This window comes from Mobula birostris, chromosome 5, assembly GCF_030028105.1.
Source record: "Mobula birostris isolate sMobBir1 chromosome 5, sMobBir1.hap1, whole genome shotgun sequence".
Taxonomy (NCBI): Eukaryota; Metazoa; Chordata; class Chondrichthyes; order Myliobatiformes; family Myliobatidae; genus Mobula; species Mobula birostris.
Genome location: NC_092374.1, coordinates 54,308,770 through 54,335,631, shown reverse-complemented (window position 1 = coordinate 54,335,631; position 26,862 = coordinate 54,308,770). Strand labels below are relative to the sequence as shown.

The window sequence follows — 26,862 nt, the reverse complement described above, 5'->3', positions numbered from 1 at the left end:
TCTCTTTTTCTCAATACCGAGGCCTCAATATCTTGAAAACCACGGTTCCCTACACTTGTTATCTTTAGCTTTTTTTTTCCTGACAGGTACATTCAAGCTTTGTACTCTTAAGTCTTTTTGAAGGCCTCCCTGTTTCCAAGTACACCGTTGCCAGTAAGCAGCCTGTCCCAATTCACACTTGCCTGATCATTTCTGGTACCATTAAAATTGGCTTTTCTCCAATTTAGAATCTCAATCTGCAGACCAGACCTATCTTTTTGCATATTTACTTTGAAATCAATGGCATTGTGGTCACTGGATGCCCAAGTGTTCCCCTATACAAACTTCTGTCACCTGCCCTGTCTCATTCCCTTCAGAACAGATCCAGTATCTCTCATTGGGACTTCTACGTACTAATGAAGGAAACTTTCCTTAACATATTTGACAAACATTATCCCATCTATTCCTTTTAGACTGGAATTCCCAGTCAATATAACCACCGAATATTGAAAGGACTAGATGGATTGAGAACCCCTTGAGATGAAGTGCCATATATGGAGTGTTGTGGATGAGCCAAGTCTCTGAAACAGAATGCAATGATCTCTAATTTTCCACACAATATGGCAATCTTGCCCTTAAATCCTCTACTTGCTCTCCAATGTCTGTACAGTAGCTATAAAGATGCAAAGGAGTGGGGGTCGTATTCCCCGTTGCTTCAGTCTGACCTGAAGTCCCCAGTAGCACCTTCTTCCTGGAAAAATGGCGGTCATTCAATTGCTTCCCGGTGCCGTACCTGCATTCCTGACAGTGAAGTTCTCCAAGTCTTTCAGGGCCATCAGATGATTGTAAGATCACTAGTGGATTTAGACAATTGAAAAGTGCACTTCTCAAAGGGAATTAAAGGCTGCAAATTGCAGTGTTAACAGTTCAGAAGATGTATTTTCCAGTAGTTTTTCCTGTAAACTGCCAACAAAATGTAGCCATATACCATCTGTGCCATTTTGGCAGAATGAGCAAGAACTCAGACCTGCGATTAGACTTAGAGTTTAAGAAAGAGCAGGTGCTCATCCTTCCTCCTTCAGAGACATGGGCAGTCAAAGCCATTGCAAAGCACTGGAGAAGTATCATGAAGGCTGTCTTTGTAAAATCTTCCAATTCTATGGGTAGGTGAATCAATATGAGTACCCTTTTCCAGACTATTAACCACAGGATAATGGGCATGTGGCCAAGCAGTTAAGGCATTGGACTAGCAACCTGAAGGTCGTGAGTTCGAGCCCCAGCCGAGGCAGCGTGGTTGTGTCCTTGAGGAAGGCACTTAATCACACATTGCTCTGCAACAACACTCGTGCCAAGCTGTGTGGGTCCTAATGCCCTTCCCTTGGACAACATTGGTGTCGAGGAGAGGGGAGAGCTTACTCACTCTTCCTTCAGTTAGTCCTGATGAAGGGTCTTGGCCTGAAACGTTGACTGTACCTCTTCCTAGAGATGCTGCCTGGCCTGCTGCGTTCTCCAGCAACTTTGATGTGTGTTGCATGTAGTGTGAGCTATTTTGGCTGCATACCCAGAACCGGACTGCAAACTCTTGAATTCTGAAGGATGGAAAAGAAGATACAAGAACTTTCTCAAAGTGCTTTTGGAAAAGAAATGATGTTCTTATCGATCAAGGGGATCTCTGATTTGTGTTTAATCAAGGTGGATAAGTCACAATGGAAAAAATCTGAGCCCAAGCACAAACTGCACGGTATAAACAATCCATCTGCTTGGTCTGTCAAGCATTACTTGCAGAAGTACCTGCAGATCCTGCATTGGACTCATCAACACCTTGGAACCCACTGAACTAAATGTAATTTTTGATCAAAAATCTCTCTGAGAAGGTGTTTTATGTGCCATGTACATGAAAAAATTGTGCTCACGTTTTTCTGCACCTCGGGAAAAATACTGTATTTGTGTGACATGAGAGGCTTGATAGTGGTGTCAGACAATTTTCAGTTGGCAAAGGTAAATTCCATATCTGACATTGGGGAACATGGTTGCCTTGTGTTTCATATGCAACTAAAACAGAAAGTCCATTTGGACGTCATTACCCTGATGGACATGTTTCTCTCTATTTCTTGAGGTGATCTACAACTTGCAGTTCACCCTAAGCTGAGTGCGAGTATCAGGAGCACATTTGTTTCAATTTACAAGTGCACTGCATGGATTTTCTGTCAGACCCACAAGCAAAGGATACCTAGTGGTGTACTTGCAATTTTCAATTGTCTCAGACCAGCTGCATAATTTTACTGCTTTGAAGTAACTGCAGCAGATTGATTCGTAAGAAAAGCAGTTACAAACTGCAACAAGCCTGGAAGCTAGGCACGATGTAACAACACAGATCTGAAGTAGTTGTTCTTGAGCAGAATTCTCTGGAAGAATACTTGCACTGCTCATTGCAGACATTCCACCTCTCCCGGAAGTTCTGGGAATCTCCCGCATATTGATAGTGGCTCCCTGATGCCTGCAAATTATATGCAATATCCCAGAAATCGATTTATTTTAAGAGTGAGCGAGAGAGAGTGCGAGAGCGAGAGAGAGCAAGTGAGAGAGTGCGAGAGAGAGCAAGTGAGAGAGTGCGAGAGAGTGCACCATGGCAGAGTGTTCCAAAAAAAGAAAATATAAAATGTACGTCACCCCAGACAACACTAAAGTGTATCCCTGCCTAATAGGTAGGGTTGCCAACTGTCCAGTATTTGCTGGGACATCCCATATATTGGGCTAAATTGGTTTGTCCCATACGGGACTGCCCTTGTCCTGTATTTCCCCCCGCTAAGGTAGAGCGTTCCTGTGAAACCGTTTGTAAGCCAAAATGGCATAAAGCGAAGAAACAATTACCATTAATTTATATGGGAAAAATTTTTGAGTGTTCTCAGACCCAAAAAGTAATTACCAAATCATACCAAATAACACATAAAACCTAAAGTAACACTAACATATAGTAAAAGCAGGAATGATATGATAAATACACAGCCTATATAAAGTAGAAATAATGTATATACAGTGTAGTTTCACTCAACAGAATCGGGAAGATTAAACCAAAACTGATTTGTAGAAAAAAATCGGCACGGATACTCATGCGCACACAGGTGCCCGCGCAAGGCTTCATGGTCATGTTAGTCTTTCTCAGGGTAAACACGAGTGTCCCGTATTTGACTGCTACTTTTGTCCCTTATTTGGGAGTGAGAAAGTTGGCAACCCTACGAATAGGGGTGAAAAATAATGACAGTGTTGCTCGCTGCACTATTTGCAACAGTGACTTTTCTATTGCCCATGATGGATTAAGACTGCAAAAGACATGTTGAGGTGAGTTTAACAGGTGTCATTCGTTATTAACATAGCTAACATTATTTAAACTAGCTGGCTGGCTGCTAAGGAGCTACTCTATTGCAGACATCCCACCTCTCCCGGAAGTTCCGCGAGTCTCCCGCAAATTGATGGTGCTACCTCCCTGAAATGAGTTTTTGCAGGATGGGATGTCTGTTATTGGCATACTCAGAAATTATACCACAAATCAGTTGATGTTGCAGAAATGGTCTTTTATAAATACTAGACCTTTTCCCCATGATAAAGATGTCAATATATGGAATATGCAGCAGAGGATGAGTTTTCCTGAAGTCCAGGTGTTTCATGAACATCACAAAATAGCTCTTCACCCATGTTCTGCTATCTTTCTTAACACATCTTAATCTAAGTTGATGTGGTCATTGATGAAAGTATACTTTTAACAAAATTGCATTGCAGATCTATTTTTATTGCAACAAAACACTGAGCATTAATTTCATAGATGGTAGGATTGTGGAGCTTCATCAATTGAAGAAGACAATTTCATACTGTGCAAGTGACTTAATCATTCCTTAGAGATTACCAAAAATATGAACAAATTGTTTTTCTTCTTCCTAATGGCTTTCTGGACAAATATGCTGGTGCATATTTGCAAAGTGCTCCAAGTGCAGTTTCAGAACAAATGGATGTCTCTTTAGAACTGAGGTAAGGGATTTCTTCAGCCAAAGGATGGTGAATCTGTGGAACTAGTTACTACAGAGGGCAGTGCAGATCACCTCATTGGTTGTACTTAAGGTAGAGATTGATAGGCTCTTGATTGGTAAGAGGATTAAGCAGAGAGAAATAAGTTGAGCTAAAAAGGTCAGTCATGATTGAATGGCAGAATAGATTTGATGAGCCAAATGGTTTAATTTTCTTTGTATATTTGATGGTCTTATGGTTTGAACCCTGTGTTGTATTCATGGGAATTGCCTTTGTGCTATATATATTATTCAAAACGAACATCTGCTTCCTTTTGTTTTCTCATTCTTCCCAACCAAGCTTCTATTATAACCTATCCTTTTAATATCAAATGAGCCTTGCTACTTAAGTAATCAATGGTGCAGTTTGCCTTTTGGATTACTTCTGTTTGTAAGTTTTGCATCTTAAAATTGACTGGTTTCCTTTTCCAGCCTGTTGTGCAAGTTTTAATTGTAAATCAATTAACTTATTGCAGTATTAATTACTGTTTTGACGCCCAATTTGAAACTTAGCCTTAATAATAAAAATGACTATTAAAATACTTAACTGCCCAACAAGTATCACTGCTTAACTCTAGTGCAAAAATGTGCCATTCAGCTGAGTGACGTGTAGAATAAATTACTCATTTTCACCCTGGAGAAGTTCCTTATAGCTAGGAAATTACCCCTTAGATGAATGAAACCTAATAGTTATTTATGCAGATATTATTGCCAGTCTTTGATTGTGATGTGAAATCAAATATAAAATTTTATAGTGTGAATAAATGCTGAACCCTGTCAAGCTTATTATGTACGTTGTAAACATCAGAACATTTTTTGAATTTGACTCTGGGGTGGTAAAGTGGCCCAACTAGTCAGATTGCTGCCTCACAGCTGCAGTGATCCAGGTTTGATTCTGGCATCCAGTGCGATCTACGGGGGAATTTCCATGTTCTGTCTGTGATTGTGTGGGTTTCCTCCAGATTATTCTGTTTCCTCCCACATCAATCATGTCAGTGTCTGGTTGAATCTAAAAGGCAGTTGATGGGAATGGAGAAAGAATAAGAAAAGCAAGGATAGGATTTTTGTGTTGCTCGATAGACTCCAGATATTAGGTATGCACATGGGACTCATGCTAAATCTCTCTATGACTTTTGACTCTGAGGTTGAATTATAGTTGCTAATTCCATTTCGACATTGGAACGTTATCATATAATATTTGACCAGGTGAAATCCATGTGTATCTCTCTACCTTCCTCTCACTCTCCCTCTCTCTATCCCTTCCTCCTCTCTTTCTCCCCTTTCTGTTTTCTGTTTCTTTCTTCCTTTCCAGTTTGTGCTTCCTGGGAGTTACTGAGTTTCAAGGGTCTTTTCCGAAGCTCTGATGCTGTCATCTTTACAATCTGTATTTCAGTTCTACATACTCAATAAGTAGTTGCAGTTGTGATAGCCTTCATAGCCTTCATGCTGCATGTGTATGTAGGCCATTATTTCTAAGATGCTGGTGAAGGCACTTTGGAAACTAAAGTTTTGAGATTTGTAACCAAATTATGATGGTCTTTCCTGCCGTGTCATTATTGATGGGACTATCTAGAGGTAACTGAAGTTAAGCTGTGTCGGTCCCAATGTTGCACCAAGTTATACAAATTGCTAGGACACATAACATTGTGTTACAAACCTTCTGACATGAGATTTTTATTTGTTTTTGTGATTATGGTAGGGCACGTTTTGTTTCTGCACATAAGTAGATAATAGTAAAATACATTGCTATAGGACGCTGGTCAGACCCCACTTGGAGTACTGTGCTCAGTTCTGGTCACCTCACTACAGGAAGGATGTGGAAACTATAGAAAGGGTGCAGAGGAGATTTACAAGGATGTTGCCTGGATTGGGGAACATGCCTTATGAGAATAGATTGAGTGAACTTGACCTTTTTTCTTTGGAGAAACAGTGGATGAGAGGTGACCTGATAGAGGTGTATAAGATGATGAGAGGCATTGATCGTGTGGATAGTCAGAGGCTTTTTCCCCAGGGCTGAAATGGCTAATACGAGAGGGCACAGTTTTAAGGTGCTTGGAAGTAGGTACAGAGGAGATGTCAGGGCTAAGTTGTTTACGCAGAGAGTGGTGTGTGCATGGAATGAGCTGCTGGCGACGGTGATGGAGGCGGATACAATAAGGCCTTTTGTGAGACTCCAGGATAGATACATGGAGCTTAGAAAAATGCAGGGCTATGGGTAACCCTAGGTAATTTCTAAAGTAAGTACATGTTCGGCACAGCATTGTATTGTGGGTGTAGGTTTTTTTCTATGTTATTAATTACAAGCTTTAACAAGTTTCCTAGGTATAATTATATGTTGCAATATGATTATTTTTACATTTCTTTTCAGGAGTGGCTTAATGTTCTGATTCTAGTAGTTTTGATTTTACCTTGGCACTGGAAAAATGTTGGAAGGCTTGGGTAAGTTCTCTCAGTTATCATGTTTGTAAACAAAATAGTTTTTGTTAATTAATTGTGTCTAACTGGAAATGTATAATAGTGCTGATGTTACTTTTGTGTACTTCCCTGTACAATACAGTGTGCGGGTAATGTCCATGGATTTCCAACCTGAAAATAGTTTTGTAGAAGTGGGACAATAATTACATAGTAATTATGCCACCAAGAGTGTATGTTTCTGATTTGCATTTAAATTTCAAACATTTTTTCATGTTTCATTTCAATTGTATCCACAGCAAAAGTTATCAGTGCTTATAAAATATTAGGTGCCAGATAAAACCTTTATACAGAGAATATTGGTTTACTTTAGAAAAACAAAATTGGTAATTAAAGGAGTTTGTTTGATGAGGTACCAAAAGATACCTCATCATCCTTTCTGAGGTAGACAATATGTCTAAGACACTGAATTACTACTTCACACCATCCTTCACAAAGTGCAACTGGTGGAGTGTTGGGGATATTTGAAGGTTTGGCTGAATCGCCAAGTAGAGAAGTAATCAGTCCAATGAATCTGGTGAATGAATGCAATCTTTAGTGGCATCTGCCAGATTTCTGAAGTTATGAGAAGCTACAAAATGTTATTTCTATGTATAGAGTTGAAACCGAGGGAAAAATCTGATATCTATAAGGCAAGCAGCTTCAGGCCACTAGTGGATCTATAATTACAAGCAACAATCCAGGAGAAAATGCCATTTTCAAGTTCTTGGCTAATAAATTAAAATCCAACTTGACTGAATTCTTTGTGTAGCTTATTTGTAAATGAATTACTTTCCAAGTCTCTCTCACTAATTTCCATAGCATTGAGTGGAAATGTATCTGTTTCTTTTTTGCCTCTCAGTTAATATCCAATGACTTGTGCATAAAATAATTTTGGAAGTACAGGTACTCTGAAAATTATGATTGCCCGACTTTTGGACAGCCCGTACATGTGAATAAACGTTTGGAAAACTTATGTGATGGTTCGGAATGGATTTGCGGGGTTGTAGCCATCCTCTATTGGGTGGGAACAGGGCATTGCCATGTGCGTTTTTTCCCCGCACGCAGTCAGACTGAGTCAAGCCTAGCAGAGGTGGAATTGCCAAACAGACTTACTTAGGTTATTGACATTTCACAGGAACAGCCCTGCTGTAATTGGGAACTGCCTGTGTGCTTATCAAAACAACACTTCAAGTAGACAACTCATTAACAATCAAGACTGAGGAATAAATGCTGGTCATGTTGGAACTGATCATATTGTGATGGTTAGTTGGAAGTATTATGAACTCTCAATATGCCCTGAGAAATTATCACATAGTAGAGGTTGGCCAAATTGAAGTTTATGGAACTAAATAAAGAAATAAACATGTATGTGTATAAATGCATGAATGCAAACTGGTGAAGAAATAAAAGGCAGACCATAATGGTGAGAGTTTCTTCAAACTGGAATAACGTGTTTAGTGATGCTCATGAGGGCTTAGTTATAGTTACATGGTTGTATATATTAAAGCACGATTTCAAAATTTAGTGAGGACATTACACTTGATAAATAAAAAAAATCCGAAGTATGGTAATGTATTTGAGGAAGCCACAAATTGTTTAAATGGGCATTTTAAATTTGAAATTCAGTTAATTATATTATGTTGACTAATGCTGGGATTAATTGAAATTAGCCAAATAAGATAAAGCTTGCTGCAAGTGTGCAGTTATCCCATTGATGGATCAGTTTGAAGGATTGATGAAGCATCCATCAGTTTTATTATCTGGATTGAAAAGTAGAGGGAGGTATAGCCAATAAAAAAAAGGTGAAGGAAAGGTATGGAGCAAGAGTTGGCAGGTGTTAGATGGACCTGTAGGTGGCCTACCTCCCTGATCCACCTATCATCCCCTCACCTAGATCTACCTGTCATCTGCCAGCTTGTCCTCCACCTTTTCCCTCCACTTTTTAATATCACCCTTCTACCTTTCAGTCCGGATGACCTAAAATGTTGAATGCCCATTTCCCTCCATTGATGCTATCTGACCTAAGTTCCTCAAGCATTTTGTCTATTGTACTTATCTATTAGATTTTATCTATTTATACTCTTTGTGCAGAATGTAGATGCATATCATCAGTCATAATTGCTCTGTATATCAGAAGACTTTCCTCTATGGGTTGGTTTATATTGACCTACATATGTACTTGTGACATTTTAGAGGGACAGCAGCAGCACCAATGTCGCACTTCTGAAAAATCCAAAGAAAATGTTGTTAAATTTGTGGCACTGAAAGTTATGTAGACCAAAAGTAGAAAATAATTTCAATTGCATTTGTAGATATCCAGCGTACTTTGTTGGCCGTGGAGCGGTTACAGGCCAAACTACGAGAAAAAGGAGATGCAGCAAACGAAGAGAAATTAAGCTTATTGAGATCTGTGCTGCAGAGCCCACTCTTCAACCAGATCTTGAATCTACAGAGCTCTGTGCAACAGTTGAAAGATCAGGTGAAATGCAACTTTACATTAAGGACTGTATTAAAACTGACTTATTTTCATTACTAATGATAACCTTGTGTTATGGAGCATGCTATGGTTATTTCATGTTTCTAAGAGCACCCAGAGGAAACACACACATTCAGGGGGAGAACACACAAGCTCCTTACACTTCCCCTCCCCCCTTCTTTTTCCTGTAACCTTTAATTACCCTGCTGTGTAACAATCTATTTTACTGTATCTTAAGTTTAATGAGGCCATCCCTACTGCTTCCTTGGGCAGAGACTTCCATAGATTCAGTACTCCCTGGAATAAGCAGTTTCTCTCAACCCATCCTAAATCTGTTTCCCAATTCTTAAGGCTGTCTCTTCTGGTTCTAGCATCACCCATCAATGCAAACAGTTTACCTGCCTCTATCTTATCCCTTTATATGTTTGTATAAGATCCCTTCTCATTCCAGCAAATATCATCCCAAGTGGCTCTATCTCTCCTTGTAGAGTGAACCTCTCATCCTCTGGAATCAATTTATTAAACCTCCTCTGTACCACCTCCAATCCACAAGTAAGGCAGACCAGAAGTGCATGCAGTACCCCGGATCCAGCCTTATTAATACTGTGTAATGTTGTAGTATAACCTCCCTGCTCTTAAATTCAAAGGAGGTCAATATTCAGTTTGCTTTCCTGATAACCTGTTTGTACCTGCAAATCAGCGTTTATGATTCATGCACAAGCACTTCCAAGTCTCTCTACATCACAGCATGTTACCATCTTTCGGCATTTAATTAATCTTCTATTTTTAGTTCCAAAATAGATGAGCTTGCACTTACTAACACTCAATTTCACATGCCCCATCGCAGAACAGTTACCACAACTATGGGCTCACTTTCAAAGTCTCTTCATTGCATGTTCTCAATATGTTTTGCTTTTTTAATTATTTTTTTCTTTTTGAGTTTGCAGTTTGTCTTTTGCACATTGCTTGTTTGTTGATCCTGTTGGGTTCGATATTTCATTGATTCTTGTATTTACTGTGAATGCCAGAAAGCAAATCTCAGGGTTGTATATGATGTATGTGGCTCCAATAATAAATTTACTTTAAACGTTGAACTTTGTACTCTATCTGCCAACCCCTTGTCCACTACTTATTTATTATTACATTTTTCCCTCTTCTGTATTATGTATTGCAGTTAACTGCTGCTGCTAAGTTAACAAATTTCACGACACATACCGGTGATAATAAATCTATATCACTCTGCATACTGTCCACATCCCTTGAAGAATTTGCTTTTCCATTCATTTCAGCATCAAATAAGATAGATGGATGTTCTTTGTTGTATGAAAAGAGATTAAGATTGGTTGAACAACAAACTGCTGTAATGCTTTCTATATCTATACATCTATAAAAATTGGTTAGCTTGCTTTCTTGCCCATGGCATCTGTGTTTGGACAGGACAGTCTAATCTCATCAGCTCAGTAGCATTGATGTAAATGGAATCATGTACACTGATGATCAGTGCTTGCTTCTCTATTGTTGGAATATTGCTTTCACTTTTCAAGAAGAGTTAATCTGTTTAAAGGCATAATGCATTGTTTTCTCTATTTATTATTAAAAGTAATAGGAAAAAACAGTGCAAGCTGCTAAGAAAATTTGTGACTTGAATTTGCATTGATATGTTTTGAGAGTCTTTCTCTTAAAGGCAACTGGCCACAAATTTACACTGTTGGTGAAAGATGTTCTGGAGATCTGCTAACGTAATTGAAAATAAGATTCATTTGATTCATTGAAGGTTTAGTGGTGGCTATGTAAATATTCTGGATAATGCAGTTTAAAAAAAACAGGGAAATAGTTCTCCTAGAAGTTTTGTGAGGTCTTGCTTTGAAGCGATAGCGCACTCTTTCCTCTTTTTGAGAAACAGAAAAAATGTGTTACCAAACAAAACGTGCAATAAAACTGTGAAACAGAAATTAAAAGCAGTATCCTACCAGTCAAACACTACTGCCTGAAATGTGTCTTATCTCAGCAGCTTGCACTGTTTAATCGAGGCAGGTTCCATTTGAATATTGAACTGAATTCCTTGCATCCCCTACCTGGGCAGTAGCTCACAATATAAAGACAGGATAGCATTTTCAACACTGTACATTGGCTTTGTTTAACCAGCATTGATCTCAATCATTAGATACTTGTATGTGACAGAAATGTTGCTACCTGTAGGAGCTGCTCTATATTCACTCAAAGTCTATAAACAAACTGTGTTCCTTTTTGTTCTCTGAAATATCAACATAGCACTGTGACCTTTGAGTCCTCTAGATTGATGTGGGAATGCATCAATAGAGTATGAAATTCAATGCTTCACATCTCTTCAATGCAGCTTATACCTGAGCTTCATTTAGCCCAAGCTAAGTGATCTCTATCCCTTGATACCCATGTCTAACAAAAATATTGCTATAGATCTTTAATTTCTCAAATTTATGCAACATCCACAGATGAGATTTGAAGTGGAGAATTCTTTTTTTTTCTTTTTTTACAAATTTCTGTGTGTTTTTCAATGTATATCATTCCTAAATTGTACTGGCCTCTTTGAGTCTGATAAAACATCACTTATGCCTTATTGTTGATTCCTGACCCCTCTCCCTGACATCTCCCCACCCAGAAATGCAAAAGTTGCAGCAGTTTCAGTTCTGATCACCTCAGTACGGGAAGGATGTGAATACTATAGAGAGAATGAAGAGGAGATTTATAAGGATGTTTCCTGGATTGGAGAGCATCCCTCATGAGAATAGGAAGAGTGAACTTGGCCTTTTCGCCTTGGAGCGACAGAGGATGAGAGGTGACCTGATAGAGGTGTATCAGATGATGAGAGGTGACCTGATAGTGGTGTATCAGATGATGATCGTGTGGATAGCCAGAGGCATTTTCCCAAGGCTCAAATGACTAACACAAGGAGGCATAGCTTTAATGTGATGGGTGTGTGGAATGCACTGCCAGCGACAGTGGTAGGGGCGGATACAAAAGGGTCTTTTCAGATACTCTTAGGGACACGGAGCTTAGAAAAATAGAGGACTATGCGGTAGGGAAATTCTAGGTAGTTTCTAGAGTAGGTTACATTGTGGGTCGAAGAGACAGAGTAATGTGCTGTAGATTTCTATGTTCTCATAGCAGTTTATTTATTAACTGCAGGCTGTTGCCTTAGGGCTTTCTCTTCTGTTGACTCCACTCTCATCTCAAAACAATTGATGCTAATGTTGTCTCTTTCAATATTTTTATTAATATTATATAAATTGCATGAATACAAATACAAAATTCATAAGGATACAAGTAATATGAATTACATTACATTTAAATCACAGTAATATGATCACAGTATCCCATATTTCAAATCAATCATGTAGAAAAAAGATTGAATTATGAAATGAAAATAAAATAATTTTATTTTATTAAAAAAAGTCTACCCCCACTACCAAAATGAGCTGGTTGGTGGGAAAAAAAGAGAAGAAAAAAAAATACAAGAAAAAAATACTTTACCATATAATAGTATTATTATAATAATGGCTCAGATCCATACTTTAACAGTTCAAAGATTATGAAAGTAACTCAATGGGTCCCCATAACATTAGAAAATCATGTTTAGAATCAGAAATCGAACAGCGAATCTTGTCTAGATCTAGGCATAACATAACACCAGGTAACCATTGAACATGAGTGGGTGGGGCAGCCTCCTTCCACTTGAGCAAGATCACTCTCCTGGCCATAAGAGACATAAAGGCCAATATCCGCAAATTAGATGGCTTCAGTATTGTAGCACTATCCTCAACGATACCAAACATGGCAGTCAAGGGATTGGGCTTAAGGCACATTGAAAACTACAGAAATGCGAGGCTGCAGTCCAGAAGAGCACCTGAAACCTGAAAAACCAATGGTGGAGGAAGAAAGCTCAGGAAATCCAACAACTAACAGATGCCAACGACACTCGAGGCTTTTTCAACGCATCTAAAGCTATTTTTGGCCCATCCACTCATGGTCACGCCCCTCTCAAATGCAAAGATGGTTCAACCATCCTGAAGAGCAATGCTGACATCAATTCTAGATGAAGGGAGCACTTTGAAGATCTTCTAAATCAAACCGTCTCATTTGACAGGAATGTGATTAACAATATTCCAAAACAGCCCGTTGACAACTCCCTAAGCAAAATACCAACACTTGAAGAAGTCAAGGAAGCCAGCAAAACCTTGAAAAGCAGCAAGGCCGATGGGCTCGATGGAATACCAGCCGAAGTCTACAAAATTGAGGTAACTTGCTTCATTATCAACTGCATCAACTTCTCATCAAGATCTGGATAAATGAAGACTTACCAGCAGACTTTAGAGACTCAACAATCATTACCATCTACAAAAGGAAAGGCGATCGATCCGGATGCGGAAACTATCGTGGAATTACCCTGTGAGCAACAGCAGGAAAGATCCTCACCTGCATCATGAACAACTGGCTCAAGGCTTTAGCTGAGAAGATCCTTCCAGAGACACAAGCCGGTTTCAGACCTTCACGTGGAGCAATCGACATGATCTTCACAATGCAACAACTACAAGAAAAATGTTGTGAACAACTTCAACCTTTGTACATGGCATTCATTGACGTAAGCAAAGCCTTTGACTCGGTGGTTAGGGAACTCCAATGGGATGTCCTATTCACCTATGGATGCCCTGAAAAGTACATTCTAATCCTGAGACTCCTCCACTTTGGCATGCTTGCCACAGTCATGGTTAGCAACAGTAACTATGAGCCTTTTCAAGTTAGATCAAGAGTAAAACAAGGATGCGTGATTGCCCCAACTTTGTTCACCATCTTCACTGCGACAATCATCCACATTATCAAGGACAACCAACCCCCAGGAATCAAAGTTGTCTGCAGAACAGATAGCAGACTTTGCCATCTTGCCTGTCTCAAGTCCAAAACAAAGACATCCACGAGTTCCCTCACCGACTTCCAATACGCAGATGAAGACAGTGTTGCAGCTCTCTCAGAAAACCACCTACAACAGATTCTGACTGCCTTCAACCATGCATACATGAAACTTGGACTTGCCATCAATTCCAAGAAGACTCAGATCATCTATCAACCGTCACCAATTGAGACAAATCAGATAGAACCATCAATTCAACTTGGTGAAACAACCCTGGAAAACGTGGACCACTTTCCCTATCTTGGAAGTCACCTCTCCTCCAATGTCGACCTTAATGATGAGATTCAACATCGTCTTAAATGTGCTGGAACAGCTTTCGGACGTCTCCGAACAAGAGTCTTTCATGATCGTGACATCCGAACAGACACCAAAATGTTAGTGTACAAAGCAGTGGTAATTCCAACGCTCCTGTATGCATCACAAACCTGGACAATATACTGACGACATCTGAAGGCACTTGAAAAGTTCCATCGATGCTGTCTTCGAAACATTTTCAATATCAGCCGGGAAGATAGAAGAACCAACGTCAGTGTGCTAAATGAAGCAAAAACAGCAAGCATTGAAGCCTACATCATCAAGAACCAACTAAGATGGAGCGGTCATGTTGTTCGGATGAAAGATGAACGTCTGCCGAAACAAATCTTCTACTCCCAGCTTAAAGAAGGCAAATGTAAAAGAGGCGGACAACAGAAGAGATTGAAAGACGTCAAAAAACAAAAACCAAGGTAGAACATACAGGGTAAATGGTAAGACACTGAGTAGTGCAGTAGATACAAAATTCCCTAAAAGTGGCGTCACAGGTAGATAGGGTTGTAAAGAGAGCTTTTGGTACATTGGCCTTTATTAATCAAAGTATTGAATATAAGAGCTAGAATGTTATGATGGGGTTGTATAAGGCATTGGTAAGGCCGAATCTAGAGTATTGTGTTCAGTTTTGGTCACCAAATTACAGGAAGGATATTAATAAGGTTGAAAGAGTGCAGAGAAAGTTTACAAGGATGTTGCCAGGACTTGAGAAACTCAGTTACAGAGAAAGGTTGAATAGGTTAGGACTTTATTCCCTGGAGCGTAGAAGAATGAGGGGAGATTTAATAGAGGCATATCAAATTATGGGTATAGATAGAGTGAATGGAAGCAGGCTTTTTCCACTGAGGCAAGGGGAGGAAAAAAAACAGGACATGGGTTAAGGGTGAGGGGGGAAAAGTTTAAAGGGAACATTAGTGGGGGCTTCTTCACACAGAGTGGTGGGAGTATGGAATGAGCTGCTAGACGAGGTGGTAAATGCGGGTTCTTTTTTAACATTTAAGAATAAACTGGACAGATACATGGATGGGAGGTGTATGGAGGGATATGGTCCATGTGCAGTTCAGTGGGACTAGGCAGAAAATGGTTCGGCACAGCCAAGAAGGGCCAAAAGGCCTCTTTCTGTGCTGTAGTTTTTCTATGGTTTCTACGTCATAAAAGCCAACATGAAGAAATGTAACATCGACATCAACAATTGGGAAACCAATGCCAAGGACAGGAAACTCTGGCAAGCCATCATCCGAGAAGGAACAGCAACTTTTGAAGCCGACAGATGTGCAGAATTAGAAGAAAAGAGAAGAAAATGGAAAGAGAGGCAGCAACAACCAAAGCCGGATCTGCCACCTGGAACTACCTGTCCTGAATGCGGAAGAACTTTCAAAGCCAATATTGGACTCTTAAGCCACTTGAGAGCCCATAAGTTGATCAACAGAATGAAGACCATCATCCTCGACCTCGAGGGATAGCCACGATGACAAAAGGCCAGTACCCACAAATTAGATGGCTTCAGTATTGTAGCACTATCCTCAACAATACCAAGCATGGCAGTCAAGGGATTGGGCTTAAAACTAACATTGAAAAGTACAGAAAAAGTTTGAAATACATCTTTCCAAAATTTTTCAAGGCTCGGACATGTCCAAAACATATGAATTTGTGTGGCCTCTCCATTAGTACATCTATCACAGTAAGGGAAATATCTGCATAGAAACGAGAGAGCTTGTCTTTAGACATATGAACTCTATGTACCACTTTGAACTGTAATAAAGAATGACGAGCACATAATGATGAGGAATTAATTAATTTTAAAATAATCTTTCGGCTCTCTTCAGATATGAAAATCTGTAAATCCTTTTCCTAGTCTCCTTTAATTTTTATCTAAAGAAGCCTTTTTCAGTCCCAACAGCAGATCGTAAATATAAGATATTGAACCATTGTCAAAGGGTTTCAGATTTAAAATTGTATCTATGATATTCTTATCTGGACTTGTAGGAAATGTATGTAATTGAGATCTTAAAAAATCTCTAATCTGTAAGTAACGAAAAAAGTGGGTATTGGAAAGGTTAAATTCTGTTGAAAGTTGCACAAGAGAAGAGCGATTCCCTCCATCAAACATATCCTGAAATCGTTTAATACCCAATCTATCCCATTCTTTAAAAGATAAGTCAATTGAAGATGGTTTAAAAAAACAATTAGAAAAGATGGGACTCGAGAGGGAGAATCTCAGTAAACCGAAATGTTTTCTAAACTGTAACCAAATCCTCAAAGTATGTTTGACCACCACGTTGTCAGTTAGTTTATTTAAAGATAAAGGAAGCGAGGATCCAAGTAAAGGAATAATGGAAAATTTCATAACAGAGTTGACTTCCAAAGAAACCATATAGGGCAATTCTCATGGTTAATGTAATATATCCAGAACGTAATATTTGTATATTAACTGCTCAGTAATATAACCTAAAATTGGGTAAGGCAAAGCCTCCATTCTGTTTGGTTTTTTGAAGGTGACCTTTATTTATTCAAGGTTTTTTTATTCTTCCATATATAGCAAGAAAGAATTGAACGCAAAGAGTCAAAAAAAGATTTAGGAATAAACACAGGCACAGCTTGAAAAAGGTATATAAATTTAGGTAAGGTATTCATTTTAATAGAATTAATTCAGCCAATCAGTGATAAAGAGAGGTGACCAATTAAAAGTTTTTTTTTAACATGATTCATTAAAGTTAAATTTTTCTTAAATAGATCTTATAATTCTTAGTAATTGTTACTACTAAATACGTAAATTGTTTTTTTAAAATTTTAAAAGGAAGGTTATTATCAGTTGGTTAAAACTGTTTACATCCTGAGAACAGACTAAAATTAGTCAGTAAACGGAAAGAGGTTGTAACAGATATAAAAAGCAATAGGTCATCAGCATAAAGCGACACTTTATGAATAGTACCTCTCCTTAAAATACCAGTAATCTCTTTACACTCTCGGAAAGCAATTGCTAAGGGTTCGAATACCAAATCAAAAAGCAGAGGGCTCAAAGGACAACCTTGTGTAGTCCCACGTTGGAGTTTAAAGGGTTTAGAATTCTGAAGATTAGTAAGAACCCGAGCAGAGGGAAATAAATAAAGTAACTTAATCCAATGAATAAAGTTAGGTCCAAAATTAAAATTTTCTAAGGATGTAAAAAGATAATTCCATTCAACTCTGTCAAAGGCCTTCTCCGCCTCACACATCCCGGTATTTCCTTAGATGGAGAATGTATAACATTTAACAAATGCCATATATTAAAATGGGAATATTGATTTTTAATAAATCCTGTCTGATCATCCGAAACGATAGAAGATATAATATTTTCAAGTCTGCGAGCCAACACTTTAGATAAAATTTTAGTATCAGAATTGAGTAAAGAGATAGGTCTATACGAAAAACATTCAGTAGGATTTTTATTTTTAAGAATAAGCGAAATGGAAGCTTCGTAGAAAGACTGTGGTAACCTTCCTACCTTAAAGGAATCTGTAAGAGTAGAACATAAATGTGGTAAAGCAAGGAGGAAAAAGCCTTATAAAACTCTCCGGAGAATCCATTGGGTTCTGGGGATTTCCCAGAATGCAATTCTCAAATAGCCTGAGCAATTTCCTCCTGGGAAATAGGTTGATCCAATTGCCTTTGATCATCTATCGAAAGATTAGGGATATTTAATTGATCTAAAAAGTTATTCATTGCAATATTATCATTAACGAAGTCAGAACTATACAATTTGGAATAAAATTCCCTAAAACTGTCATTAATTTCAAAGTGGTCAGTTGTCATGTCCCCATTAATTTTACGTATTTCTTTAATTTGCTGCTTGGCTATAAATGGCTTCAATTGATTAGCCAGTAGCTTACCAGTTTTATCTCCGTGAATATAAAATTGACTTCTATCTTTTAAGAGCTGACTTTCAAGTGGATAAGTTAAAAGAAGATCCTATTTAGTTTTGGTTTCAATACATCTCTTATATCTTTCAGGATTGGGTACCGAAGCATATTTATGGTCCAGTTGTTTTAACTGATTAGCTCGTTCGTTTCTCTCTTTAACTTTTTTAATGATGTTTGCAGTATAAGAAATAGTTTGACCCGGAATATTTGCTTTAAAAGTATCCCATATGATATGACTAGACGTCTCTTCCAACGTATTTTCTTCAAAAAAGAGAGTAAATTGATTCTCCATAAGTTTTAAAAAGGCCTCATCGGATAACAGAGTTGAATTAAATCCCCAAGATCTACTCATAGGGATAGGACCAGGAAGATTTAAAGATAAAAGTACAGCGGCGTGGTCAGAAATAGCAATCTCTTTATATTTGATCGAATCAATGGAATCATTTGACTGTCAATAAAAAAAATAATCAATCCTGGTATAAAAATGATAGACATGAGAGAAAAAAGAATACTCCCTGTCCGTCAGATGAAGAAAACACCAAGCATCAACTATACCACATTTAGTTAGAAAGGATTGGATAAACAAAGCTGATTTATTAAGTGTGGCTGGTTTAACAGACAAGCTATCTAATACTGGATCTGACCAGCAGTTGAAATCTCCTCCCATCACAGAGTAAGTACACAAATCTAGCAAAAACGAAAATAGACGTTTGAAAAAATCCTGGATCGTCTACGTTGGGAGCATATACATCAGCAAAAGCAATCAATTTACTGTCTCAACTCCCTGATACAATAACAAATCGACCATTAGGATCCGAAACAACTTTATGCTGAACAAAGGAAACTATTATTTACAAAAATCGAAACTCCACGTGATTTTGCATTAAATGAAGAATGGAATTGCATTTCCTTCCACCGAGTTAAAAAACGTAAGCTATCACAGCTGTGTATGTGCGTTTCTTGTAAGAAAATAATGGGTGCTTTAAATTTTTTAATATAAGCAAACACTTGTTGCATTTAATGGGGTGATTCAGCCCTTTCGCATTCAAACTAAATAAGTTAATATTTTGAACCATTTTAAATACCAATCATCATGTAATTAAAAGATCTGGCCATAAGTTATTAAAACTAGAAAGTAAACCGTAGGGTAAGGTGGTCAAACAGACAGTCGTATAATCAACGCAACACTGCTCCCAGAGAGAAGTAGGCCCTATCCCCTCCCCCATCCAAAACCAGAAGGCTGACCAATAGACAGTCAGTGAGCTAACAACTAAAAAGTTCCCTCCCCAAAAAATCCTGTTGACAGAAACTCCGGTCCTTCAAGGTCAATTATGTTCCTACCAAGACACAACATAAAAAGAAAAATAAACTCAGTATTCGAAAATATAAAAGGATCAATTTAAACAAATTCAAGGAAAGATGTATTAAAATAAAGCCTCAAAAAGGGATATAATAAACAAGTATCAAAAAAAACCAAAAAAGAATGTATGAAAAGCCAAAATATAAGCTTATTGAAACCTTATTTCAAATTCATATTAACAGAAGAAAAAACTGATCAAATAAGAAATATAACAGTTTTAGACATCAGAAACTCTTTTGCGTCTTCAACCGACTTTGTTCTTTTTTGCAATCGGTTCTTCAAAACCATACTCAGGTGGGAAAAGGAAGAGATGGTTTAAATCCTTTACTGTAAAGTTCCGACATAACTTCTTTGTATTTCATGCGATCAGCCATAACTTCTTTGTATTTCATACGATTAGCCATAACTTCAGGCGAATAGTCCTCCACAAATCTGACCTTATAACCATGGAAATCGATCATTCCTTGTGGACTGGTATTGTGAATTAAAAGGTCCTTAATACGAAATTCATGAAAATTTAGAATGACCGACCTAGGTCTCGCTGCCGACGACAGTGGCTTTGAAGTCGGCGAGCGATATGCTCGATCAAGCTTAGGCTCAGAAGTGAATAAAACAGGGAATAGCTGCCTCGGAAAGTTTGCACAGAACTTCGTTGGGTCAGCACCTTCAGTTGGTTGTTCAAGACCCGGAATTCGCAGATTATTTCTCCTGTTTCTGTTTTCTACATTGATAATCCTTTGCATCAATTTTTCATTGGATAAAGATAACTCTTTGCAGAGTTTAATTGTGTCTTCAACATCCTCTTCAAGTGTCAACAGCTTTGCAGTATTTTCCTGAATTTGGTTCTCATGCTCAGTTAAAGTTTGTTGGATTGTATCCAATTTGCCATTAGGTCGTTGAAACTCCTCAGAAAATTCCGATTTTTGCTGTTTAAGGAAGTCACTGATTGAATCCAAAGTGATTGGGGATTCATCTCTGTTTCCCTTTCTTTTGCAGAAGCTTTTATTTTTTTCCCAGCCATAGTAGAGCAGTATTTAAGTATTATAATAAGGTTTCCAAAAAAAAACTGGTAGGAGACAATAAAGTAAATAGGGTAGGAGCAATCTAAAACAATGTTACTTCATCAGCTGCCAACAGGGTTCTCTCAATGTATTCAACATTTCTCCATTAGTGTCCTGATTCAGGGTTTTAATGTGAAACATCCACAATTCCTTATCTCCCACAGGTGCTGCTCATGCACTATGTTCATCCAAAAAAAATGTTTACTGCTCCATCTTGCTTTTTCTTTCACATTAAATTCTTCTGTGAGTTTATGCTGACAAACTGCCTCCTTAGCTCTCCAAAGACTGAGTGTGAAATCCTGCTTAATCCATGTCCATTTTTTTCTGAAACACAATTGAATCTGCTGGTCAGATGGCAGATGTTTAGCTCTACCACCGTGCCAGGATAACTTTCAGTCACTAATGGCATTGATTTCTATTTCAATTAAGTTAATCTGTTTCTTCAAATCCTTTGTTGACTTATCTGCAGCCTTTGACCATACTGCCTTCCTCCAGTGTCTGTAGCTATCCAATTTGATACGACCTTGCAACCTTCGTTGTATTACTGTATTATCCACCCGGACAATCACAATAATGACTTGTCTTCCCTTGTACACCTTTATCTTTAGTATGATACAAGGATCTATTCTTAGCTCGCACCTATTTTTCATCTACTCAATGCCCTTAGTAATATTATCAGAAAACATGGCATTGCTTTCAATATATGCCAGCGAGGGAAGTATATCCAGTACTATCTAACTTATCAGACTGACTCTAAAATTTGTTTTAAAAATTTCCATGCGTCAGCCTACTGTGCTGCTCTCACTCGTGTCTATGACTATCTACTCACTTGTGCTTTCAGATAGATAAAAATTCAACCTAAGTAGATGGCTCAGCAGCCAGTGAGTGACGACACCACATATGCCAGGTTCACAGCTGTCGACTCTGATATTCATGTACAGTGTATTGTGTGAAGTTAGCTTGGAAGTAGGGTCCAGAAAGTGTATTACATAACATTTAATGGCTTTTGAATTGTTTAGCCATAGATTCCATAGATTCTCCCCAAGTATGTTTCCTGCAATTGAAGTTAAACATGATGGGTCAAACTCTGGGGGTGATGGCGAAATGGTTGTTTACTCAAATGTGTAATGGTGTTCATTTACATGTTAAATATAACAATGTTAAGAAACTTCTCTGCCTTGTCTTTTTTTAGGTTCATTGTTCAAGGGGTTTTTGAGTTTGTGTACTATGGCTGTTGATGTTAATACCCCAGGACTATTCTATAATCTTTTTTTCCAGTTTTTGCTGAACATTACTTTTAGACTTATTCTATAGATATTCATTGTGCTGTCTAGTATAATGCAAAAAAAAGTGTTCTTATTTCAGTATCATTTTAGATTTTAGTGCAACATTTAATTAGCATACTTAATGCTGTCTGAAATAATCACTTTTGTGAAATAGAAGCAGAAAATACACAACTGGAAAGAGGAAATCAGTAATGCTTTGGATGTAGATAATTCATTGCAAATTCTGTTTTGCGATTATAGATTTCCCTATTTTTTTAAGCTATCGGTGAAATTACTGTGGCATTTCTACCTTTTTAATTAGATGAATATCGCACCATCTTCTGTACATTCAAACATCGATCTTTCTCAAGCAACTGGTTCACCTGTCTCTTTGGCTTCTTCCCCATTAAATGAATCATACATGATTGCTCAACAGAATGGAAATAAAGAAACTGAACAGGAACTTTCAATACAGCCTGACTCTCCTTATGTTAATGGCAGGCGGTCCAATGAAGAGTTGGAGCAGATTTTGAGAAAAATGTCTCATGTAAGAGAATGTTATATCATGTTTTATGTAGTAGTTACACATTTGAAAGTCTATTTAATGCAGGGCTTAAATTAATTTCAAAGCCTATTTTCATATTTGTTCCATTTATGAACAAAATAATTTTCCATTCAGTATGTTTTGATTTGCATTGAAACAACTGTTGTACCACTAAAATAACTCTTAAGTGTCAGCTAATGCTGAGAGTACAAGAAAAAGTCAATTTTACATGTTAACTTTTCTCTTACCTTCTTAACATTTAGTTATTGAGAGATTTGTTTCCCAAAGTATCAGATCTCAGCTCACATCTAGGGCTATTGCAGTTAGATGCTGATCTTTTTTTAAAAGTGTTTTCTCTTAGACCACATCTTTGAACTTTATGAGAAAATTACGTTGATATATTATTAGCTGTACTCTTTTGTAACATTGTAAAATATCGGTGAACACTCCTTTTGTAGAAATTCTGATTGCTATGATAAATTGCTTTGTGATTAATAATTTGTTTCTGTTGATGACGTGAATTTCTTTTCCATCAGGGCCGTCCAATTGAATACATAAATCTAGTGAAACCTCCCTGTGGTGGTTTGGGATTTAGTGTTGTAGGACTTAAGAGTGAAAATAAAGGAGAACTGGGGATTTTTGTACAGGAAATCCAAGATGGCAGTGTATCTGCAAGGTAACAGTTTTTTTAAGGTATTAAATGTTAGTTTTTTTTTTAAATTACTTATGATTGCTGATCAAATTGCCTTGGAAAAACCTCTCAAAAGACATAATGGAATTTCTTAGTGATTTCCATACCAGATCATAGTTACTATTTTAGAAGCTCTCTAAAAATGTTTAGAAGTTTGTGTTTTCCAATGTTAATATATCAAAGTCATAAATACTTAAAGCTGATTTTTTTTATCAATTCCATTCACCTTTCAATGCAATGTGTATCCTTGGATGCTAAGCTCCCAACTATAATCTTCTTTCAGCCATGACTCAGTGATGCCTACAGTGTCATACCTGCCAATCTCTTAACTGCTGTACAAGATTGTCAACTTTATTCTATACACTGCGTGGTTGCGAAAATAACACCTTTAGACTTGTATATCTGTTACCCTTTTCAACTTTGTCCCCTTTACATTGCAACTCATCCCACTAACAGTCTCACTACACACTACCTCTTTTTGTATACCAACTGCTGCATCCTCAGCCCTATCACTCTGATTCCCATCCCTCTGCCAAATTAGTTTAAACCCTCTCCAGCAGCTCTCACAAATCTACCCGCAATGATATTGGTCCCCCTCGGTTTCAGGTGTGACCATCCTTTTTGTACAAGTCATACCTTCCCCAGAAGTGATCGCAATGATCCAGAAATCTGAAATCCTGTCCCCTGCACCATTTTCGGAGCCACGCATTTATTTGCCAGAGCATTCTATTTTCACCCTTACTGGTGCGCGTGGCAGAGGCAGCAATCCAGAGATTGTTACCCTGGAGGTCCTGCTTTTCAGCTTTCTACCTAGCTCTCTAAATTCTCTGTACAGGACGTCCTCACTTTTCCTCCCTGTATCATTGGTGCCAATATTGATGAGCAGACTTTTGGCTGCTCACCCTCCCCCTGTAGAATGTTGTGGACCTGATCCAAGATGTCCCTGACCCTGGCACATGGGAGACAACGCACCATCTTGGTGTCTATTGCATCCACAGAATCTTGTAGCTACTTCTATAACTATGGATTACCCTGTCACTTCTACAGTCCTCTTCTCCCCCATTCACTTCTGAGCCTCAGTGCCAGAGACTTGTTTGTTGCGGCCCCCAACCCTCCCCCCCCAAAGTAGGTCATCTCCCACTATGGTATCTAAAATGGTATACTTTATTATTGAGGGTAACGTTCACAGGATACTCAGTACTGGCCGCCCATTTCCCTTCCCTCTCATCACAGTCACTCATTTTTCTGCCTCCTGCAACATGGGGGTGACTACTTCCTTGTAGCTCCTACCTACCATCTATGTTACCTACTTGAGCCAAAGATCATTGAGCTGCATCTACTGTTCCTTAATGTGTTCTCTGAGGATCTGTAGCTTGGTGCATCTAGTGCAGATGTGGTTATCCCAGAGGCTGGAGATCTCCCAGAATTCCCAAATCTCATACAATAAGCACAATACAGACCCTGCAGCTATTCTCACTGCTCTAACTATGCACTAACAGATGAAGGATAAACGTAATAATGCTGACCTTCCAGAACTTATACCTTCCCAAATTCATAATCTGCAATCCTTTTACCACTTCTCACCAGCCATATTCTACTTGCTGTCATTCCAGACACGATGGCTTTAGCATCAATGCAATATTTGAAGGACTCATCATGGCACGTGTCACCAGCTCCTTACTGGGCATCCTTACCTCTCGGTGACTTTCTCACCAAGCTTAACAGCTGGCAAATATTTTTTTACATTCTCTTATATTTTGCATTCCCAATTATAATACAGTGGATTCTCTCAGTGAATTTTTCATTATCTCTTTGCATCTCCTCCCAGAATTTCCGTTGAATGGTTGTGTAAATTGTTTTCTGTCTGAAGTGACAAATGCAGGTTATTCACAAATCCACAACATTTGTTGTGTAGTTTCTGTATGAGTGTTATTGCAACAGCTGCACACTTGTAAGGTGAGAGTATTTCTGTTTAGGTTGGAGTGGGAAGAGGAAAATAGAGGACCTATTACTGAGGAGATGGTGCTTGGGAAGCTGAAAGGTGGACCAGGTGGATTACACACCAGGGTTCTGAAAGAGGTGGTTGAAGATATTGTGGATGCATTTGTAATGATCTTTCAAGAATCACTAGGTTCTGGCCTTGCTTCAGATGACTTGAAAATTACAAATGTCGTTGCACTCTTCAAGAATGGGGGGAGGCAGAAGATAGGACTCGGACATATTATGAGAATGGGCAAAGAATTGGCAAATGGAATACAGTGTTGGGAAGTATATAGTCATGCACTTTGGTAAAGGAAGAAAAGCATAGACTATTTTCTAAATGGGGAGAAAATTCAGAAATATGAGGTGAAAAGGGACTTGAGAAACCTTGTGAAGGATTCTGTAAAGATTAACTTGTACCTTGAGGAAGATGCATGCAATGTTAGCATTCACTTTGAGAAGACTAGAATATAAAAGTAAGGATATAATGCCTCTTTTGGATTATTGTATGCAGTTTTGGTCACCCCTACTGGAAAGGTATCAATAAGATTGAAAAAGTGCCAAGAAAATTTACAAGGATGTTGCCAGGACTTCAGGACCTGAGGTATAGGGAAAGTTTGAATTGGTTAGGACTTTATTCCCTGGAGCATAGAAGAATGGGGGGAGATCTGATAGAGGTATACAAAATTATGAGGGGTATATATAGGGTAAATAGAAGCAGGCTATTTTCCACTGAGATTGGGTGAGACTAGGACAAGAGGGCGAAATGTGTAAGGGATACATGAAAGGGAATTCCCTCACTCAGGGTGGTGAGTGTGGAACAAGCTGCCAGCGGACATGGTGGACTGAGGTTCAGTTTCAACTTTTAAAAGAAGTTTGGACTGTTACATGGATTGGAGGGCTATGATCTGGGTGCTGGTTGATGGGACTAGGCAGATTAATAGTTTGGCATTGACTAAATGGCCCTAAAGTGCCCATTCTTGTGCTGTAGTGTTCTATGACTCTGAATTGGCAGGGAACATGACAAGTGAGGTATATGGAGATCATCCATATCCTTTGGTTTGGTAGTTGGGCAGGTGAGGGTAGGTAAAGCCAAGAGTCTTCTGACTGGTTAAGAGCCAAAGAGTGCTCAGGGTCTCTGGTTTATTCAGGGACTTTGGAGATATGGGACATGTGCTGAATCAGCCATAGCTTAAGAAGTCTTATTCATTTGCAAATTAATGATAAACATAGACTTCTGTAGACTTTTATAACCAGCAACATCTGCTTACGTGCTCAAGCAGGAAGGGGCTAAGAGACTGACTTACCTGTTTACTGCTCTGGGATGTGTGTAGCTGATGTCATAGGAGTGGTGAATGAAGAGATCATAGAATGAAGGTATTAGTCTATGACCTTGATTTCTCAGTCATCTCCGCAGATTGAGTACTTGTCTGTACTCACCTTCCTGTGAAGACAGCGTAGTAAAGTTGAGCTCATTGACTGAAACCAATGCTGAAGACGTGTAGTTTTATTGATTACTATGATATTTCAACTATTTGCCATGCATTGCCATTCAGTTGGCCTTCCATTCTGTTTGAAGAGGTAATTGTGCTTTAATCCACAGAGGGATTTTAAACCTGTCCATATAATTGCAATTTACACAGAAATACTTATCTAACAAGTTCCAGACAATAAAGAAACAACTATCAAAAAGATTTAATATTATCCACAAAGCAGGAGATACTCTTGAAAATCTTATCGAACTAAAACTGTCTTCAGACCTCATTTAACCAGCTTAATTACACTTGAAGCTACAGGACATGGCCACAATAAATTGTAAAACTTAATACTGTAGAAGGGTATAT

The 26,862-nt window shown here is 38.4% G+C and overlaps 1 protein-coding gene across 9 annotated transcripts in view; it reads left to right on the top strand.

Annotated features, from left to right (window-relative positions):
- LOC140197688 (multiple PDZ domain protein) overlaps positions 1–26,862 on the top strand; it is a 224,302-nt gene that overhangs the window by 15,624 nt on the left and 181,816 nt on the right. For 8 of the 9 annotated variants that reach the window (XM_072258016.1, XM_072258015.1, XM_072258014.1 and 5 more), the window contains 4 exons: positions 6,406–6,476; positions 8,804–8,970; positions 22,126–22,350; positions 22,884–23,023. In XM_072258016.1, the coding sequence (XP_072114117.1) occupies positions 6,461–6,476; positions 8,804–8,970; positions 22,126–22,350; positions 22,884–23,023 (548 nt within the window). In that variant the 5' untranslated portion in view covers positions 6,406–6,460. The remainder of the gene's footprint in view (positions 1–6,405; positions 6,477–8,803; positions 8,971–22,125; positions 22,351–22,883; positions 23,024–26,862) is intronic. The other variant, XM_072258019.1, reaches the window with a different exon arrangement.